This window comes from Microplitis demolitor, chromosome 7, assembly GCF_026212275.2.
Source record: "Microplitis demolitor isolate Queensland-Clemson2020A chromosome 7, iyMicDemo2.1a, whole genome shotgun sequence".
In the NCBI taxonomy this organism is placed as follows: domain Eukaryota; kingdom Metazoa; phylum Arthropoda; class Insecta; order Hymenoptera; family Braconidae; genus Microplitis; species Microplitis demolitor.
Genome location: NC_068551.1, coordinates 18,930,160 through 18,950,772, shown reverse-complemented (window position 1 = coordinate 18,950,772; position 20,613 = coordinate 18,930,160). Strand labels below are relative to the sequence as shown.

The following is a 20,613-nucleotide window of genomic DNA, read 5'->3' as shown; positions in this document are numbered from 1 at the left end:
GAATATTGATAGGGGTGGGGTGGGGGTAAAAAGATAAAATTTTGCGTGACGTATTTTATAAACGACCGATTTTCAAAAAATTGATTTATTTAATTGATTAATTAAATAAAATTATGAAATCAATCTCTTGTTAAAATAATTTTTTTCCCTCAGATAAAGTTACTTTGACAGATTTTTTTTTTTACTTACAGTAATAGATTTAGTTTCTTATTAAACCAGTTTGTTAGACGTTAGACGTTTAATTTATATGCATTCATATATTTATTTATTTATTGAATTACTTGTACTGAGAATATGACATAAATTAAATCGTTAGTATTATTGGGTAATAAAATTTGTGGATAATATTAGATATCATGTCCATTACCTACGTAATTTTATCGCTTGTAATATACTTTTAGTTGGAGTTAAAATCCACATATTTTTAATTAATTACATCATAATTTTTATTTAAATTAATGAAAAGTAAATATTTAGCTACGACTTCGTAATTGAAATATTTAAAATAGATTTAGTTATTCGTTTGAATTATTAGCTAATAAAATTCAACCCGCCATCTTTTAGTGAAATTCAAAAGTTATCTCAGTGGCGCGTGCTGCCATCAACTAAAGAGAGACAGAAACTCCAGTAAGCAAACGCAAAAAATAGTGTTGCCATTTTTAATTGGTAATTACATCAGTAACAACATTGTTTTGTATTGTTATTACCTTAATAAATACATCTAATAAAAAATAACAAATATGTAAGTTTTTTTTATTTTATAGAAAATTTAAATTTATAAATAAATAAATACTTATAAATAGATGACAATTGATTCTGAACGTTACAGCTGAAAAATATAAATAATTTAATAAAAGCAGAGATTTGAACGTAAACTTTGCAAGATGTTGCTGACTGAACTACCTGATGTTGTCTTTGAAACGATTTTGTCCAACTTGTCATACGATGAAATCGCCAAGAATCGTTTGGTAAATTATTGCAAACTATTAATTATTTAAACTGATGACAAATTATCTAGTTAATTGCAATTGTGCATCAGTCATGCCTACTAGGTTAAATAGTTTTGAAATTGCGTCTCAATACGTCGTAGTTTGCTTACTTTGAATTAAATTCTTATTTAAAAGTAAAAAAAAAATTGAGTAATGCAAGTAATTATATTTGAATTTTATTTAAAAGGTTTGCAAACATTTTGATCAAACGTGCCAAAAACTACTGAACCGTGGATTCCAGTCAATGGAACGGTATCATACGCAATGTCTCCGTGAAGTTAAGAGTCAGTTGCCAAGACGTGAGTCCGAAAGACGTAATCACTCATTGGCTAGACATTGTGATGTTTTGACAGCCATTGAAACACGTATATCAATGTTGTCAATGACATTTATGAAATATATTAATCAAAACCTTTGTTGTTTTATTCCTGGCAAGGTGAGTAATCAACACGTGACTTTGTTTATTTGTTTATCATGACTTATGACTAATTAAGTAGCAGTTTAGTATCACAACTGGTCACTATCAAAAAAATTCACATGGGAATCCAGCCTAGATTCCTATGGGGACTCTCACATGATGGATTCCCATACGGTTTCCTATAGGAATCCAGTATAGATCTCGATATAGATTCTCACCTGAGTTCCTATGGAAATCCACACCATGCCCATGATATTCTACATGGATTTTTTTGATAGAGTATTGTCTTAGATGTTGGCAATCGCATTAACAAAAAACAAATATGACCAGTCGCGTTTCTAAAAATTTAAATGCAGTCCCTCCAAAAGTATAATTGTTTGAATTGTAAACAAAAATAAATTTATCAGGTGATTGATGAAATATTTCGAATTCTACACTTGGTAAAAGACTCCAACAGTTTGCCACGAGCTCATGAAATTCTACAGGAACTAAGAGACATCAGCAGCATGGCAATGGAACATTTTGATGAAAAAATTATGCCGGCCTTCAAATCACGAATGAGTTCATCGAGTATGAGCAGCGTCAACAGCTACGATTTACCAGGTGGCAGCTTGATGATACCGTACAGTCCAAGTTCAGCACACAACTCCGGTCGTAACCCTTCGATTATATTGAACCGGTACCACCCCCACACTGCCGACAAATTGGAGCAGCAGTTCAAAAAATTAGTTTGCAAAACGCGAAAAAATAAACTATCTTTCATGGCAATAAGAAGTAAATTAAGCAAAATGCGTTTACGTATGAAACGTCAGGGCGCGCAGATGCGCTTGCAGAGTAACAAATTACACGAGCAAGCTAAGAAATTAAATGATCAAGAATTACAGATCGCTGATTTACGCAGACATTTTGAAGAGTGGGAACAAAAAATGGGTGATTTGACGGCTGAGCTGAGCCGAGCACGTGATGAATCTCTCACAGCAGACAGTATTAAACGCCGCATAAACGTTCAAAAAGATTCTTGTGATAACACGAAGCCTAATCCGAAGAAACGTAAACTCATCGTTGAACGCAAATCTTCATGTGATGCTACTGACATTAAATTTAAAAAGTTTATGTCCGAGCTACTGAGTGAATCTCGAAAAGACTAGTAGATTTAAGGTTTTTATTTAAATCGTTTAAATAAAATTATAAAGTTTATTTTCATTTAGATATAGAAGTACGTGAAAAAAATAAGCATTCAACTTTTAATTTATTATTTTTCCATTACCCGAGTTATTATTTTATGCTTTGTAATATCTACTAATATTAAAAAGCAATTTTTTTTTAATTATTAAAATTAATTACCATTACACGCAAAAAAATTGGATGCTTAATTAAATCTCCGTTTGAATGAAAATTTATTTTCACGATCTTGTTCATGAATAACATGAACTTGTAAGTTTACACCCGTGAAAATAAATTAAAAAACAACCATCGAGTTGAAAAGATTGTTTCACTGTATTAATTATAAAATTAGTTATCAAAAAAAAATTTAAGTACATATCGGAAGTATACAAATGTACTCGATGCTCACACGCGTTAATTAACGCGTCTTCTTTGATGTTGTGTTTAATCGAATATTTTTTAAATCGACATACAAATTTTTCAGCATCTCATCGGTCAACCTAGTTTCGCGAACGCAAAGTTCATCGGACTTTTTACCATCTATTTGATTGATGTGATTGACCCGCGAGAGATAACTCGTTGGGTCTTTTTTATCTAAAAAAAAAAGCACAAAGCGAAATCAATCATATTTCGTAGACCAGCTCACAAAAAATATATACACAAATAAATATATATATTTATCTACAACAAAACTCACCCAGCGTTTGTCTGCTTAGCAATGAATCATAAAAAAATTCATCGTCTAGCTTTAATCTCAATAGAAATTCATCTTTTAAATCTGTAGTTTTTCCCAAATAATTTTTAATAAACTTTGAGTTTTTATTACAATACTTGGCGCTTATTTTACGCATCTCTCTGTTTAATTCGCGGTTTATTTTATTTATCTGCTTACTGCGCATTTTACTTAAATATTTCCCAACTTTTTCAAACCTCTTAATCAATTTTTTTTTCTGCTCATAATTGTTTGTCTCAATCACTTTGTTTACCAACTCCTGACGTGCATCCATCACCGATTGCAGCTCCTGAATATCAGTAAAAATATACACTTACATTCAACGAGCAATATTCAAATAAATAAAAAAAAATAAACGAATTGAAGAATAACAACTGATTACTTTGTCATGGAACGTCCATTCTTCTCTATCAATCATAGTAATTATAGCTTTGTGTGTTTGTACATTGACCTTACAATCAAGCGGAGGTAATAAAGACTCCAATGATTTTTTTACTCTCATCTTATTTATTATTTTTAACTCTTCCATACCTACTGGTAATCCTTTGCCCCATGATAAATTTTCAAGATCAAGAACTTCAGGTTTACTACCTGGATAAAAATATTTATTATTATTATTATTATTATTATTATTATTATTATTATTATTATTATTATTATTATTTTATATTATTCAGTATCGAAAGTAATAATTTATGTTTATAATTATAGATTTTTAAAATACCTGTAGCAAGTTTATAAGGTGGCTCCCAAGGTACGGTCTGTGTCTCGCTATCTCTGTAATCCGTTTGAGTTCCTTTGGACAATAAATTTCTCGCGGTCATTATGCGAGAGTCATAATCAAATATTCTTCGTACATTTGGTATTATTAATTCATCATTTTTACTTTCTAAATTACACATATACATATTTTTATTTACTTTATTTAAATACCGCGCGCAAATAAACTCAAAAATTTAATTATTACTTTTTGGAAAGCTAGTAAATAATAATTATTGATAATTTATAAACTTAATAAACTTATAAATTTTTTTTTGACAAGTGCGCAATGTCAAGGAAAGCAAGTGGAAGAAAAAAGTGCGTGATAGTATTTGAGATAAAATATTAAATATTGATCAAACAGTTTGAGGACAACTCTGCGGTAGATGAACTGAATTCCTATGGAAAAATATTTCAAAACAATTTTATGTGGGTAAAAAAAATCAATAATCAATTGCAGCAGAAAATGTAATTGCTTTATTTTTTAATTATAATTCTCCACATTTTTTATCATATATTCAAATCAATAAACGAAGACAGCTGAGACGTTAAATATTTAATAAATAAATTTTTAAAATAAATACTGTCGTTTTAAATTCTTAAGACATGAAAATTTAATAAATAAATTATTTTATAATACAATTAATAATTTGAAATTAAAATAAAATTTTTTAATATTCAAATATTCACGTATTAGGTTTCAAAAACGGGCGAAAATAACCATCACCATTGCGACCCAAATGTGCTGGCCAACTCTGCGTCCTCGAGATATTATTGCATGCCTGTCCAGGTAATAAGTCTTCTGGACAAACGCACTCGAGTTTCATTCTATATATCGTCATTTGTCCAAGCGAAAATTTAACATTTTCGCGATCCAAACCCTCGCGATATAGTTTGTAATTAATACCTCGGTTAGCCAAACAATCAGCGATAATATTTTCACGTTCATAAGCTTCTATTTTACGCCGCGCTGATTCTTCCTTCAAATGAATGCACTCAAGATCCTGCTGCAGCAAAACGAGGGATACTTCAGAAGGTGGCAGCCAGTAGGTAGAAAAAACGACGTCTATAGATGTAGTCCTGGGATTTTTAACAAGTGACGGCAGAAATAGCCCTGTTGGTGGTTGTCTCTGTATACTCTGATCAATACCTTCATAGTTTTTATTACCATTATCATTATTATTATTATTATTATTATTATTTATATTAATGTCGCGTTTTATTTTTGACGACTCAGCAAATTTACTGCTACGCTTCCGACGTCGGTTTGGTTCCTGTGAATTTGGGTCATTGCGGTCATACCTTATCTCCAGTGGCAGATTATTCCAGTCGTTATTGTTGGAATTACTCCACTCTACTTCCCCAGGGAAATCATTTGATACTTTTGTCTTGTATTCTGCTAAATCATTGTAAGCTGGGTAACTTTCAGCTTCTTTTCTTTCATTATTATTATTATTATTATTATTATTATTATTATTATTATTTACAAGATAATTCATTTCATCGGGTATCTTAACTCCCAGATTACTCTCCATGCTTGGAAAATCATTAATTATTCTTTCATCTTCGATTCTCTCTTGCGTATTAGCTTTAGATTTATCACGTGGTGCTGTCATAGGGCCATTTTCCATGGCGTTGTTCATCTCAATCTGTGAAGGCAAATTATTTAAATATTCTTCCGTTTCCTGTCTCGCGTCAACGGAATTATTGAGTTCCACTGACTTCCAGTCCTCGGAAAAGTACAAAGACTGTCCGGGTGGGCCCACGTGTTGGCTCATCGCCAGCAGCCGTCTGTTTAGTGTCGTATTGAATCTTAATTTGCACAAATTTGCGCGGCTTTGCGATAGCAGTGTTTGCCCTTTTAGAAACCGATACTTTTCATCGACATCGCTGTGGTCCACGCAGTTTGCTGACCAGTACAAAAACCAATCATTGCCTGGACCATCAACAGATAAAGATAAGCCCGACATTTGTCCATTGCCACTATCTTTGATCGGTTGTTCCAGCAGCGGCTTCCCGGTCTTCCCATCCAAAATTGTCGAGACCGAGTAATAATAAACTGGGAATCCTGGACCCACTTGGTGCTTCACCATTATATCGGGAACGTTATCATCATTGTAATAACCGGGGATCGGTATACTTATTATTTCTGATTCAGGTACTGTGTAGTTCCAAATTAATTCAAAAGTACGACCGTTGTATGCTCGTACTCTAGAGTCTAGTGAGGACACTATTATGTCAGCAGTCCCATCCAATGTTATGTCCACTAATATTGGAGCTAATAATACTCCCTTGCCTTTACCATACTGCAATGTCCTTAAATTCTGTAATAAAAAAAATAAATATACTGATTTAATATCCGAGATTTAAATTCAAGCGAAATTTCAGACAGTGTCCTTTTTTAAAAATATTCAATGACGAACTGTCATCACAGCATTAAAATTTTATCAATTAATTTCAAAAACAAATTTCCATTTTTAAAATTTCGTTTAGCTCCTAATTGATGTCAACTAAATAATTTTTTTAAAAGTCTGTCTCGGCGACAATTGTAACTTGTTGCCCTTTTTTCAATTAACGCTAACTTTTTTTTAGTTAATCATCAAAATTTAAACCCATTGAATTTTTAAAAAAGTGGACAGTCTGAAAATGACTTTAACTGATAAAAAAATTTCTTACCATTTTGCCATACAATAAATTAGAATGTGAAATAATATAGAGACCTCCAGACTGTTCTGGTGTAGAGGCTGCCAGCAAATACATGATTTCACCATCAGGATGCACTAAAGTCTGGGGCGCAATAAACAACTGTTCGTTTTTCGAAAAGTCTATTGTTTTAATAACAGTACCAGTTTTACCGGAAAGCATTATTATTTCACTGGAGCGTAGCGTGCCAGTCTGGGTGGTATGCGAGACAATGACATCAACGGTGCCATCACCGTCGATGTCTGTCATGTACCGAGCGTCGTAGACGTTCAAAATAATCTCTGGTTCCATAACGCTGGCAGGAAATTCTTTATTTGAAACCTCCCAAATGGCAGCCCCATCTTGCCCATCAACCGCGTGGAGGATTCCACCACGTCCTGTTATTATGCAGTCTTTTACTTTGTCATCGGTTATGTCAAATGCGCAGTCTATTGAGAAAATCGCGTGTTCAGTCCAGTGGGTCCACATGGTATCGCCTGTCCTGCCGTCCAGGGCTTTCACGCCTCCTAGACACGGAGTCTGGCCCTTGAAGTAGAGATTGCAAAGAAACTCTGGTGCATCGAGAGTATCGAGACCTAGAATATAAGTAAATTACAATTTATTTTCTCTATCAGTCTCTTGTATTTTTAAAATTCAAATAAACAAAAAAATAAATAACAAAATACCTCAAGGTAAATAAAAAATAAACTTTTTTTTAAATCTGAAATAAAAATAAAATAATAAAGTGAATAAATAAAAATAAATAAACAGAGAGGAGATTTTATTATCAACCTGTGCTGAAACCAACGATTATGTCCTCGACACCGTCGCCATCAACGTCGACGCTTCTCAGTGGTGCCTCTGATGTCAACTTTGGCAGAGTCCTCACCCAGACGATGCTCGAGGATAACGACGTGCAAGGAAGTATTTCATTTGTTAAATTAACCCCAGAATTTTCTTTGGGAGGAAACAAATTTTTAATTATCGTAAACGGAACCGGAAAAACATTGACTGTTACGACGCAGAGCATTATGAGTCCTAGCAAAATAACCAGAGCCATAATCCCGTAGCACATTGGCAGCAGCAGAGCTCTCAGAGGTAATTTTTGAGTGTCGAAGCTGGTTCGTCGTTTTTTTCTCGGTGCCATCAGTGGTCTCTTTACTCCTTCATCTTGTGATTTAAATCCACCACTTGTTTTTCCGTCTCTTATGAAGACTTCGTCGTCGATGTCCGTCAGCTCGTCGTCATCGAAGCTTTCTTTCGCTGGCAGATGTGATAAAGTTGGATAAATTGTCGACATTTTTTATCTGTATTTAAAAAATTTGACAATTAGGATATACTTATGGTATTTCTGTTTATTAATTTTTACTTACCTATAAAAAATACGGCGAATTATTTTTTAGATATTTTATTATAAAAATTTTGTGGGTAAGTAGAAGGTGTAGAATAAAAAAATAATCTCGGAAAATATTTAAGATTTAAATTATAAATTTTAGAGTTAGAAAAAAGACTGAAACTATTGATATGTCAAAATCACACCATGTACAAAAATATATCCATACTAGGTAGAGTAAGCGCTTGCGTGCATGCTGATGTGCTCGTAATGGAAAATCTAGTATTTAGAGGTGGAGGTATTCTATTTATTTATTATTTATATACATATATAGTGGCTTGTTTAGAAAAATTTTCCATACCCATTTTAATATTATTTGTTTTTTTTTTTTTTTTTTTTTTTTTGAATCTCTTGAAAAACTCATCGATTTAAAAAGAAATTGAAAATTTTCCTTCAACAGAATTTCAAACAGTTCAAAAATCAGCGCTATTTGAAAATTTTGATTCAAATATGATTGATTTTGATAGAAATTAAATAAAAATCGATAAAAAAATTCAAAATTTAAAAAATTCATAATTTTTAAATGGGGAAGTAATTTATCTTTAAAAACTTGCTGAGAGTTTCCGGTCAGGTTCAACATCAAGTTCTGCTCCAAGTTTTGACAGTAATATAAGTACAACATAAGCAACAAGTTGACGTAAATTTACAGCCGACTGCAACTTTCATCAAATAGTTGCCTTCGACTTACAGAAAATTTTCAAGAGCAAAAGTTAATTTAAATGTGAGTTTTATTTCCAAATTGACTTCAAATCGTACATCTATTTGCGCCTTAAGTTTTTAGTCAACTTGACATCTTATTCCAGGGTTATAGATTTCTGTTAACGGGATCAAAATTTTCGTCCTGATAGCTAGACTAGTCAGAAAATGGATGTCAATTACTTGCGATTTTGACAACCAGCCTTCGTAACTGTTGACAGCAAATTTTTACCAACTCAGAAATTTAGTGACTACTACCACAATCTGCTGTCAGCTTTCTAGAAAAATTGAATGCAACATCAACTAATGGATGTCAACTTTTGTCACCAACTTCCTCAACAAACTGCGCTTTGTCATTAATTTTTGCGACCATGATTTTTTATCAACTGTCAGCCTGACACCTGGAGGTTGTCAACATCAACCACTAGATGGTGTTGAAGTCGTTGCCAAGTGCCATTACCACGTTGACGATAGGCGGTAGAAGCTTCATCTTTGGTTCAGAGTAAGGATCAAGAGTGCGTGATTGGTATTAGTATCGTAGCGTATCATTTATCAAGATCAACGACCAAAAGACAATAATAAAATACCGGCAATTAAATTATAAATCAACAATAATTAAAATGTCTTTATTTACTAAAGTATTATTACTGTATTGTGCAAGTGTATTTGTCTTCGCTGATGTGGCTATTGCGAAAAAAACTTCCTCAGTTGATCAGTTTACTGAAGACAACTGGGATCTTATGCTCACTGGAGAATGGATGGTAGAGTTGTAAGTAGTGTTGCTATAAAAATACAATAAACTTCATGCATAATGAGTTTTTAAAATAAATAGTTAATTTAAATTGTCTGCTTTTAGTTACGCGCCTTGGTGTCCAGCTTGCAAAGAAATGGAGCCCACATGGTCGTACCTGGGTGATATGAAAAAGAGTCTTGGTATAAATGTAGGAAAAGTTGATGTCACTGACTCTCCAGGATTAAGCGGCAGATTTATGGTCACCGCTTTACCAACGATTTATCAGTAAGACACTAAAATAATTAACATTTATTACTTACTATGTGTTAGTTATTTTCTACAGTACAGTAAACTCGACGACGTGACGTTTCCGTCAAGTTTCTAATTAACAAAAAATTATAATTAATTTTCTTGGTAGTATATAATAACTTTGGTCACTGATAAAAAATTCTTGACAGAGTAATTAAATTAGAACACCCTCGTGACCTGGTGTAAAATCTTGAGACCCAGGTCTCGATGACATTCGCAAGGTCAACCTGACATTTGACGTCAGATGATTTATAATTTTAAAAATTTCCACCCTTCAAATTATATTTATAAATTTATGAGTCGGACAGTGACATCACTGGAGATTTATAGACTTTCGAATGATGTCACTCAGAATGTTTACAATGGAAAGTTAATTATTGTACTGTATTACAGTGTTAAAGATGGTGAATTTCGTCAATACAAGAGTCCAAGAGACCGTGAGTCACTTGTAGACTTCATCAGATCAAAAACATGGATGAAAGTTGAACCTGTACCGAGTTGGAAAAGTCCGACATCTATTCAAATGACACTTATGAGTAAATTCTTCAAATTATCTCAAGTTTTACGAGTAAGTTTATTTATTTACTACTCTTATAATTACTTATGCCATTAATTAATCTCATACTTATAATTTTCAAGGCTATTCATAATCAGTTAATGGAAGATTATGGATTACCAACATGGGGAAGTTACTTAATCTTTGCTGTTGCTACGATTATTATGGGAGCCGTCTTAGGACTGGTAAATTAATGAACTTTTGCTTGTAAAATTGATAATTAAGTAAAAAAAATTCTATAATATGAATTACCAACAGGTGATCGTGTGTGTTATTGACTTCATCTCTCCGCCGAAGCACGCGAAGGCTGCTGTCAGTAAAAAACGCAAAGACTCGAGTGAATCTTCTCAAGACAAAGCTTCTGACGAAGATGAATTGATCGAAAGTATAAAGGACGATTTGGTTGACGAGGACGCGAGTGATTCGGAAAAACAGAGCAGTAAAAAAAGCTCTGCTGCAAATAGTCCCAATGCTCGTAAACGTAAAACACGTAAAGCTGATTAATTTTGTGTAAAAGTTAATTAACTTTAAATTTATCCATTAATAATTGTATTGTTTTTATGAAATTCAATAAGTGACTACTGAACTGACAATTTTTTTATCGACTGATTAAAACGCATCAACTAAACATTCTGATCATCGTGATCCATTTTAATTTCTCATTAATATTATAATTATAATTAACTGATTCATGTAATTTCATTTTTTTAATTTATCTCGTACTTGTCAGATTTTATTTGTATTTTAGTCTAGTAATTAATTTTTTAAATATTTAATTCCAATTACTTCTACTTATTATCGCATTAAACAAATAATTAATTTACATAAAATTATTTTATATTTTCATAATAATTTAACTTCGTGATTTAAAAAAAAAAAATAAAATATTTAAAATGTTCATTATAAGAATTTGTAAAAAAAATAACAGATTTTAATAAATAAAAATTATTGATACTTTAATAAAGAAATTAATTATTAATTATCTTGATTAATTTAAATATTTAAGTGTAAGAATTTAAATAGAAGACTAAAAATCACAAGATTTGAATTTTAAAAAAAAATAATTTTCCCGTTTTTTTAAAATTAAAATTTCAAAATTAACAATAAGGTTTAAAAATTAATATATAAAAAAATATATCAATATAATGTATATTTTCAGTTGGATATTTGTGTCAGTGACAATGGGTTAAATTTATTTTTAAAAAATTCAATATTTGTATTGCCATTTTTTAAATATTTTATATAATCAATCAATCAATTATACAATTCAATTATTATTACAATCTACTTATCAACGCGTACAATTAATAATTAACTTGGCGTCAACATCATAAATTAAATGCGAACTCGAGTTCGTCATAATTATTATTTTTATTTTAATTCATTTTTGTTTACAATCATAAGTATTTAAATTAATAATAATAATAATAACAATAATAATGATAAGAGATCAAACTTTTTCACTGTCACTTAATCATAAAAAGACTTAATTTAAATGTGGATTATTAATTTAAAAGATACAATAGTTGAGAAAGTTTTTCGCTTATACTTTTTTTTTAAAATTATTTTTAATTTATATAATTACTTAATGTTAATTAAACTTGCAGATAGAAAGCAAACGTTTTAATTAAAAAAAAATTATTTTTTTTATAAATCACAACAGTTATAATGTTTTCTTTATACAATACTCACAATATCATGCTTATTTATTATTATTATTATAACTTAATTTATTAATTTGTTCAATCTAGTGTTACATTAATTAATTAAACGTTAATTAAATGAGTATGAATGTATCAGCCATGAGAAAAATTTCAAATTACAAATAAGTCAATTAAACAATTCAAAACATAAAAATAAAAAAAAATGCACTCATTTTAAAATTCTATAAATGCGTATTTTTTAAATTTTATTCGGCTTTCATTTAATTCACTTATTTTTAAATTTTGAAAATTTACAATCGTCAGCTACATTCACACTCATGTTAATTAAATTTTTTACTCAATTTTATGCCCATTTTTGGCTGCCAGTGGACCAGGAGATTACGTTAAAGTAAAAAAAGTACGAATTGGTCGGCTGCAATATTTATCATAATCATGATTAATTACTTTTTAAAAATCTTCTTTTTTTTTTTTTTTTTTAATTTAGATGTAATACGGTATAAGTGGCAGTCTATATTTTATTTTATGTTCATATCAATCTAATTTCCACCTTTGTGCATATATATATATACTTTTAAATATATAAATATAATAATAATTAATAGCAATAATAATAATAACTAATAATCAATATTATTTCTTCATCTAATATCGCATCAACGTTTTGTTTATTATTATTATTATTATTTTTATTTTTATGTATAGGCTTGTATAAAATTTTTTTGTTTATTATTTTCTTTTAAATACAAACGCTCGCCAAATTTGAATATCAAATTATTTTGTCAATTAATTCAATCGTGTTATCATTAAATAATTTATAAATTGATTTATCTTTTATCAATTACAAAATTAAAAAAATTTTTTTTATGCAGTAGATGAGATACAATTTTTATATTATAAAAAAAAAAAAAAAAAAAAATTATGTAAATATATAAAAGAAAGTTTTTTCGGTAGATTCAAGTCATCACGTAATGATTTCTATTATTTAACTCATGAAGGTCCTAAATGCATCGATTATTAATTTATAATACAAACATTCACTCATATAGTACAATGAGACACGACAAAGTCTCTTTAATTCAGTTCAATTATGATATTTTAATATTTATATATATATATATATATTTTTTATCAATTAACTATATTTCAAGCTTTTTAAATTTTCAGCAAGAACATAATCAAGTAAAATATATATAAATAAGTCTTTAATAATAATTATATATATGTCTACTCGTGAAAAATATATTAGATCTACAAAGATCTTATTTGTTATATTTTAGAGATCTATGTCTATATATCTAGATCCAAGTAAATCCTGATCTACGTAGACACTTTTTTATGCATTTGCAGATCTATGTAGATCTACATAAATTTACATAGATCTCTACAGATTTATATAAATCAATATAGATCTGATCATGCAGAAAACCTTCTCTACGTAGATCTAAGTAAATCTACTTAGATCTATATCAAATCTATATATATCAGCTACATTAAATCAACGTCAACTTGCGTAGATCTACATATATCTATACCGAGTTAGATCTAATAATGCATGAGTGTGCTTATGTAGATCTAAGTAGATCTACTTAAATCTTCGTAGACAAGTAGATCTCAAAAATAAAATAAATTTGATCTATGTAGATCTAATCTGTCACGAGTGTCATAAATGTTAAACAATTAATATTTAATCAAATATTCATAATTTTAATTAAATTTACCAGGTTTGTTAGTATAACCGAATACACATCACATTAATAACAATTACTGCCCACTTTTGTAAATGACTTTTTTTTTAATTACAATTACAAGTCATATAATTGTCTAGCCTATACGATATTTTGTTTGTTAGTTGTAATTGTTTGTCAATAAAATTATGTAGTCACAAAAAAAAAAACAATGTAAGTTCTCTCTATAATTTGGTATGAAAACCGTTGAATTAAAGTAAAAAGATATGTAGCTTAATTAAAATATTTGATATATCAACTAATTAAAATTAATATACGAGCATGCATATATTATATAAATAACATTAATTATAATAATACGTCGTAAATTAAAACGATTTACAAAACACAATTATTGGAAAACAAATGCATCGTCTCAAAATAAATTCAACATCGCTAGGATTGTAAAAAAAAGTTGTTAAATAAATTTTTTGAGACTGGCAGTGAAGAGTGATAGTAATTAAAGTTAAAAAAAAAACATCACAATTAATGATAATTTAAATACACATGAATACGAGTAAATGATTAAGCGAAAAAAAGTACAAATATAAATATAAATATATGAAAACCATGCGTATGATAATAATAATGTTATGTGTTATCTTCGGTTTTATTGATTGCACCTGAGCAATCTGACAAAGTAAAAATATATATTAGTACTGTACTTATTAGAGAGATTGACAAAAAATATTATAAAATAACACGATAATGCGCGATACTTAAATACACTGGGTCATCACTGTAGTCAATTTAGTTTTACATTAGATTACATGATAAATACGACTAAACTTTTTTTTTGTTTTCTTTTTTTTTCTTTTTTTTCATCACTACTTTTAAATCTTATCATTAATCATTTATTTTACTTAGTCTCTATAGCGCGATAAAATAATTACCTTAATCGGCTTATATATATACATATATATATATATACATATACATATATATATACATATACATATATATATAAACCACAGTAGACGCCTAAGTTTTATATCACAAGACATTCTGTATTTAACAATAATGTCTAAGCTAAATTTTCTAAGTCTTGAAATAATTTAGATCGTTTATGTTTTAAAATTTAAACCGTTATTTTATTTTCGCGCCCAATGTAATTTAATCGTTTGTCAAGAGTTTTAATAATATATATTAACCATACATATAAATACTGACTTAATGATGTTACTTTATTAAATCGTTATTATTAAAATTATATTTTTGTTCATTGAAATTTAGACGTGTAAATAAAATACACTATTTTAGCATAATTAAAAATGAATTTACATAGTAAGCTTGCTCCATTCATTAGTGAATGGCACTTGATTAACGTCTAGCGCCTAGAAGACAACCAAGAATAATAATAATAATTATAGTAATCATAATCTATAACTTTAAACAATGGGCTCTGGGAAATTTCCTGACCACAACCGCGTGACTTCGATATCAATACCGAAAGCTAGTGCATAGATTTATCATCTAACGGCACTTGAGATCTATTCCCAATTTTCGAACACACATTATTACTATTACCATTGTAATTATAATTATAATTATAATTTTATGCTGAATATAAGATGTATATATATCTATATATAACTCTATAGATAACTTCGTATCCACAGACACATTTACATAAACACACACAGTCTTAATTTACCGCCAAGGATCTACTAATGTTATCTCTTTGCTAACGACATATCTACTTGACCCACTAGAAGATCCATGAGAACTGTGGCTGTCGTGCGAGGACTCGTGAGACCCGTTGTGTGAGTGCAATTGTTGATGTTTGTGCGCTGAAACTGCGTTGAGAGGCTGATGATTTGATTGCGCCAATGAAGGATGATTGGAGGACGATATTGAGTGTCCGCCACCGCTTCCACTACCGACTGAGGACACTACGGGGTGGCTGCCAAGTGAAGCTTGCTGAGGATGTCGGGATTGAATTGTCGAGGATCTCTGATCATTAAGCTCGCGCAGCTTGCTGGACAATCCTGCTGATCCATGGGCGTTTGTCTTGCTGGAGCTGCGGCTTCCGGATGTTGTCACTGCAGCAGCTGTCGGCTGCACCGAGTGGCTCGAAATGACATCGACCTTGTCATCAGGTGGCCGTGGTAGTCGTCTTCTTAGCCATGCGTGTCTCAGTGCTTTGCTGGGTGTCATCCGTTGTTCTGGATCCCACTGCAGACACTTGCGTATGAAATCCAAAAATAGCGGGTCCTCACAATTCTTGAGTGCCTCCTTGAGATCTTTTGAACCAGGCGGGCCACGAATTTTACCACGACGTGACACTCCACCATGTAACAATGTGGTACCATGGGTAGTAGTCGTCGCTTTGCAATATCTCGGATAGCCTTTTGAGCTAAAAAACTGACGAGAACGTTTGGCACTGTCCAACAATCGCCTCGGTGGCATTCCCAAGAGTTCAATGATACACGCCAATTGATCAGCCTCATCCTCACCCGGCAGAAGCGGATAGCCTGTTAATAATTCCGCAAGAATACATCCCAAACTCCACATATCTATCGGCATTCCATATTTAGCGCCCAGTATTACCTCGGGCGCTCGATAAAACCGACTTTGAATGTACGTGTACACTCGCTGATCCTCATAGCAACTCGAACCAAAGTCGATCACCTAAAAAAAATAAAAATAAAGTTAATAAAATTTTTACTATCGGCGAATGTAATCTAAGATATAAAAAAAATCAGATTAATATCATTACCTTAATACCACTTCGACCCTGTTGTTTCAACAACACATTCTCTGGCTTCATGTCACAATGAATTATTTTATTTTTGTATAGGGCATCCAAACATTGTAGCAGTGAATGGGAAAATTTTCTAACTAACTGCAGACTAAATCCTTGAAATTTATTTTTTTTAATAAGTTCATAAAGATTTATACTAAGTAATTCAAATGTTATACACATGTGATTTCTAAATGTAAATGAATCGAACATATGAATAATATTCATAGCATTGTCTTTGTCTTGTTTTCTTAAATTAGCAAGAATCCGAATTTCCTCTTGTGCCTGTCGATGAAATCGCCTTTCGTTTCTCACCATTTTCAGAGCAACGTGCTCATGATTTTTGTGATCATAAGCTTTCACGACTTGACCAAATGATCCTTTGCCAATGACCTTCAGGACTTCATACCTATAAGCCACATGATCGTGGGGCGTGTGGATATAAGAGCCCTGTTCATTGTCGTAATTATGATTGTTGGGAAGTCCCAGCATTGCTGGACGTTTCTTGGCATTCGCTCCAATAAAGTAAATCTGCGGATACGCATATATTTCATGCTGTTCATACTGCGTAAGCTTATTCATGTAAAGCTTCATGACAATCTCTGGTGATACCGCGGCTTTCAGCGTAGACTTGTTTGAATTACTCTCAGTACGTCCATTCTTAATCATCGGACTGCTAGACTGACTGCTATTCGACTGCTGCGAATGGGAATTGTGACTCGTGTTGTGACTGACGTGAGAACTAAGGCTCAAATTAAGGCTGTCCGAGTTAATCGTTATATTTTGTAAACTGTTATTGGCGCTTGATCCTAAACTAGGTAAGTGGGTGCTACCACTGTGGCTCGAGTGGGTCAGATGACTCGGTGGTGATTCGCCTTGCTTGGGCACATAGTTACCCGGTTTCAATGGCGGCAAATGATTATTTTCATTAGATCCTATGTATGTTTGTGATGAAATTGCGCTCATAGGCACGAACGGAGTCGGTAGTGACAAGGGCATTGTTCTAGCTGATATTGTTAAGCTAGACATTTGTACTTGCATGCAAATTATTTATAAATCTTTAGTCTTCTTCAGCAAGAAGGCTCAGTCATTTAAATTCACCTGCTTTATTCAGATTCATCATTTTTATTTATTTATATTTATTATTACTATTTATTATATTTTTATAAAGTCACCCTGTGGTTCTCTCGCTTTATTCCATCCAGCTTTACTTGTCCATTTAATCAATTGAACCCTATTGCGTCATGATTGTGTAAAGCTTTAATGCCATGCTCGTGAGATCACAAGAGTGATGTTTACTATTTTACTTTTTTTTGAGCTAAATCTGATACACGTTTTTTTTCTTTTCATCTAATGTGTAAATGCGAAAGACTAGAGGGTAAAAATCACTCAAATCATAAAAAACAAAATCACTTTTCTCTGAGTATTGATATTTTTAAATATTTAATAATAAATATTATTAATAATCCTCACCGATACAGATGTCGTATTGATAACAAATAAACTACTTGCTCTTCACTATAAATCTTTTCTTTTGTCCGTCGTATTCTTCTAACTCTCGTTGAGCGTGGTTTAGCACGTCTAATTTTATAATCTATCGTGCACGAGGGCAAACACATTATGAGCTGTCTAGCTCCTCGTATGTGTTGGCACTGAGCCGGCTAAGTTTGATGACTTATTCGTATTTCATTCAACTCACTTCCTACTGGTCTACTCTACAACTTCCAGTACAAACACCAGCTCCAAATAATCATCAACTCTTCAGCAAAATTAACATAAAACTTTTAGTATCAATACCTGCCTCCTAATTGTAATTGATATTCTCCGTTACTACTGTCTACCACGTGACACTGATACTTCACGTCGACAGTAGCCATACTTGAATCAACAATTTCTCCCGTTTCGCTCCATCTTCACCAGCAATACGTCTCTTATTTTTATCATCAACTTTATTTGTTTTTAAAATTACTATCAGCTCGACATCGTTCATTAACCAGAACTACTTCATAAAATCACATAAATCTGCAAATTAAAATTAATTATTAATTTTTATTCCCTATTACTTACAATTAAATTCAATAAAAAATTAATTTACCTGACTACTGAGCGTTCGAAATAATTGCACGGAAAAAATTTATCATCTTAGTTGTAGAAATTTCCCCAGTAATTAAATGGCGCAACTTGATTTAGAAATCACTGTACATATTTCCATTAATTAATATATGTAAAATTGATAAGTAATTGGGTACTTTAAAAATATACACTCACATTAAATTTCTTGATTAGCGACGTCCTACTGCTGTATCAACTCACGTGCATTTAAAGTAAATGGATAATTGTTATAAAAAAAAAAAAAAAAAAAAAAAAAAACAAAGAAACAAAAAAATGATTTTTGTGCGCGTTAACAAACTGATATTAGCATGACACAACAATAAACGCTCGTGTTTCACTTGCCGGAGTCGATAAAAATAATGTAAATAAATAAAGTGATAAAATAAAAAAGTTTAAAGCCAAGTGAAAAATAAATAAAAATAATAATAATCCAGTTTGTGCTGCTACGTCGACAGTACAATGATCGGACGCGCAGTAATCGTGCGCCCCTTTTTTTATGAGGGTTTATGAGTCAACTTGTTACACGTAATTTTAAATAATTACTCTTTCTCTTCCAGCAGCAGCGACTCTTAGCACTTGATCCAGATTTAAGTTGATGTTGATGTTGTTGTTGATGCAAGTATTGATGATATATCTAAGCAGCTGATGTGGCAGCAATATAAATATACTTTTTTTTTAGTTTTACATAGTAGCCGTTGTTTCCGAGGCCGGATATTTATCAGAGCAAACTCTTGGAGAAGCTCGAGTTTAATTATCGTTATCTTCTCTCATATAAACTCAGTGTTTCATCTAACTGTATACATCTGAGTGACACAGGTGACGCTCGTCAGTATCCTTATGCTATCATCCCCTGGCTGACAAAAAAAAGTTTAATGATCCCGACAATGTAGTAGTAGTTTTGTAACTTTACTTGCTGTTATTATTATCAAACTGGTGATGTACTTTGCAAAGCAGCTTCACTCGGAGAATTTAAAACTAGTTTTCATAGATAAATTAACTAATTTTTACCTCAAATTATAATAACGCATCAACTACTCCACACCCACGCGCCATCACGCGTTCAACTGTGTCCAAGTCGCAAGTACAAAGGCATACAGAAATATACCACCAGAGTATTATCCACTTTTCTATACATCACGTACAAACATATACCTGTATATATTTATATATAATATATATAACCAGCTCGGGAGAGAGAGAGAGGAGCCTGATGATAGCCTGGCCTGGGCTTTTGAATACACAGATGCGCACGTCATCAAATGTTATCTCCGTCACCACCAGGACACGTAACTCGTCTACTTGTGTCTAGGAGGCGGTAACTGATCTTTTGAAAGACCGCGAGTATTTGAATTTTAATGTTATCAAAAATTAGTAACTATGTACCAGACATCAGACAATAAATAAATTAATAAATTTAAATAATTAAATTTTTAAAAATGCGCGCGCGATTTTTAAATTATTTAAATACGCATTTTTTAATTTTTATTTATTTAAAAATTTAAAAATTCATAATTGTTAGGTACATTCACACTCATGATGAAAATTTGAGTTTATATGGTCTAGGTTTATCCAGGAAGTGACTAATAATGGTCTAGATAGAAAATTGAGACACTGGCTTCTGTTAAAACAAAATTCTAGTAATTTTTAAAAATTCGCCATCGAAGAAATTCTATAGAAAATTTATGATCATGAAGTCAACTGACAGCAGACAATTTTCGGAGTTTTTTTTTCAAATCAATGACAAATATAAATATAAAAATATGCACATGTGGAAAATTAAAAAAACTATGTGCAATTTTTAAAAATATTTTTTGTAATTTATCATTTTAAAAAAATTCAAAAAACTTTTAGACCTCAGCTAACTTCAGGATCTTGAAAATTGGGACCAGTGAGTTCTGCTGAAAGAAAATTCGATCGCGGCTGTAATTTTAGCCAGTC

General features: G+C 31.3%; 4 protein-coding genes across 7 annotated transcripts; 2 read left to right on the top strand and 2 right to left on the bottom strand.

The window, feature by feature from the left end:
- The first annotated feature begins 599 nt into the window (after positions 1-599).
- On the top strand, positions 600-3,799 carry LOC103575656 (F-box only protein 28). The gene is made up of 4 exons (XM_008555515.3): positions 600-742; positions 830-968; positions 1,177-1,425; positions 1,815-3,799. Exons 2-4 carry the CDS (start codon positions 885-887, stop codon positions 2,553-2,555), a joined length of 1,074 nt encoding a protein of 357 aa, XP_008553737.2. The 5' UTR covers positions 600-742; positions 830-884; the 3' UTR covers positions 2,556-3,799.
- Positions 3,800-3,806: 7 nt separating this feature from the next.
- Positions 3,807-8,300, bottom strand: LOC103575665 (uncharacterized). 2 transcript variants are annotated; one of them, XR_008403926.1, is made up of 5 exons: positions 8,119-8,300; positions 7,538-8,052; positions 6,740-7,341; positions 4,029-6,387; positions 3,807-3,895 (listed from the first exon to the last, which is right to left on the bottom strand). XR_008403926.1 is itself a non-coding variant. In XM_008555528.2 (4 exons), the coding sequence occupies exons 2-4, from the start codon at positions 8,043-8,045 to the stop codon at positions 4,750-4,752; spliced, it is 2,748 nt and encodes a 915-aa protein (XP_008553750.1). In that variant the 5' UTR covers positions 8,046-8,052; positions 8,119-8,300; the 3' UTR covers positions 3,887-4,749. The 2 variants fall into 2 exon arrangements, 1 of the variants encoding a protein (XP_008553750.1); XM_008555528.2 differs by having other exon boundaries at positions 3,887-6,387.
- Positions 8,301-9,308: 1,008 nt separating this feature from the next.
- LOC103575672 (thioredoxin-related transmembrane protein 1) lies at positions 9,309-11,319 on the top strand. The gene is made up of 5 exons (XM_008555540.3): positions 9,309-9,603; positions 9,691-9,852; positions 10,270-10,444; positions 10,516-10,617; positions 10,691-11,319. The coding sequence occupies exons 1-5, from the start codon at positions 9,455-9,457 to the stop codon at positions 10,934-10,936; spliced, it is 834 nt and encodes a 277-aa protein (XP_008553762.1). The 5' UTR covers positions 9,309-9,454; the 3' UTR covers positions 10,937-11,319.
- A 1,714-nt stretch (positions 11,320-13,033) lies between these two features.
- On the bottom strand, positions 13,034-20,412 carry LOC103575681 (dual specificity tyrosine-phosphorylation-regulated kinase 2). Of its 3 annotated transcripts, XM_053740650.1 has the most exons (5): positions 19,684-20,412; positions 18,832-19,529; positions 18,659-18,759; positions 16,540-18,585; positions 13,034-16,451 (listed from the first exon to the last, which is right to left on the bottom strand). In XM_053740650.1, the coding sequence occupies exons 4-5, from the start codon at positions 17,602-17,604 to the stop codon at positions 15,471-15,473; spliced, it is 2,046 nt and encodes a 681-aa protein (XP_053596625.1). In that variant the 5' UTR covers positions 17,605-18,585; positions 18,659-18,759; positions 18,832-19,529; positions 19,684-20,412; the 3' UTR covers positions 13,034-15,470. The 3 variants fall into 3 exon arrangements, with proteins under 3 accessions (XP_053596625.1, XP_008553776.1, XP_053596624.1); XM_008555554.3 differs by having other exon boundaries at positions 18,832-20,412; XM_053740649.1 differs by having other exon boundaries at positions 18,659-20,412.
- Positions 20,413-20,613: the final 201 nt, after the last annotated feature.

Bases quoted from the DNA above. Each gene is read 5' to 3' on its own strand.
- LOC103575656 (XM_008555515.3), top strand. From the start codon at position 885: ATGTTGCTGACTGAACTACCTGATGTTGTCTTTGAAACGATTTTGTCC. The intron at 969-1,176 runs GTAAATTATTGC...TTTATTTAAAAG, and splicing joins AAATCGCCAAGAATCGTTTG to GTTTGCAAACATTTTGATCA. The intron at 1,426-1,814 runs GTGAGTAATCAA...TAAATTTATCAG, and splicing joins GTTGTTTTATTCCTGGCAAG to GTGATTGATGAAATATTTCG.
- LOC103575672 (XM_008555540.3), top strand. From the start codon at position 9,455: ATGTCTTTATTTACTAAAGTATTATTACTGTATTGTGCAAGTGTATTT. The intron at 9,604-9,690 runs GTAAGTAGTGTT...GTCTGCTTTTAG, and splicing joins GGAGAATGGATGGTAGAGTT to TTACGCGCCTTGGTGTCCAG. The intron at 10,618-10,690 runs GTAAATTAATGA...AATTACCAACAG, and splicing joins TGGGAGCCGTCTTAGGACTG to GTGATCGTGTGTGTTATTGA.
- LOC103575681 (XM_053740649.1), bottom strand. From the start codon at position 17,604: ATGCAAGTACAAATGTCTAGCTTAACAATATCAGCTAGAACAATGCCC. The intron at 16,452-16,539 runs GTAATGATATTA...TATTTTTTTTAG, and splicing joins AGGGTCGAAGTGGTATTAAG to GTGATCGACTTTGGTTCGAG.
- LOC103575665 (XM_008555528.2), bottom strand. From the start codon at position 8,045: ATGTCGACAATTTATCCAACTTTATCACATCTGCCAGCGAAAGAAAGC. The intron at 7,342-7,537 runs GTTGATAATAAA...CTTATATTCTAG, and splicing joins AATCGTTGGTTTCAGCACAG to GTCTCGATACTCTCGATGCA. The intron at 6,388-6,739 runs GTAAGAAATTTT...TTTTTATTACAG, and splicing joins ATTTATTGTATGGCAAAATG to AATTTAAGGACATTGCAGTA.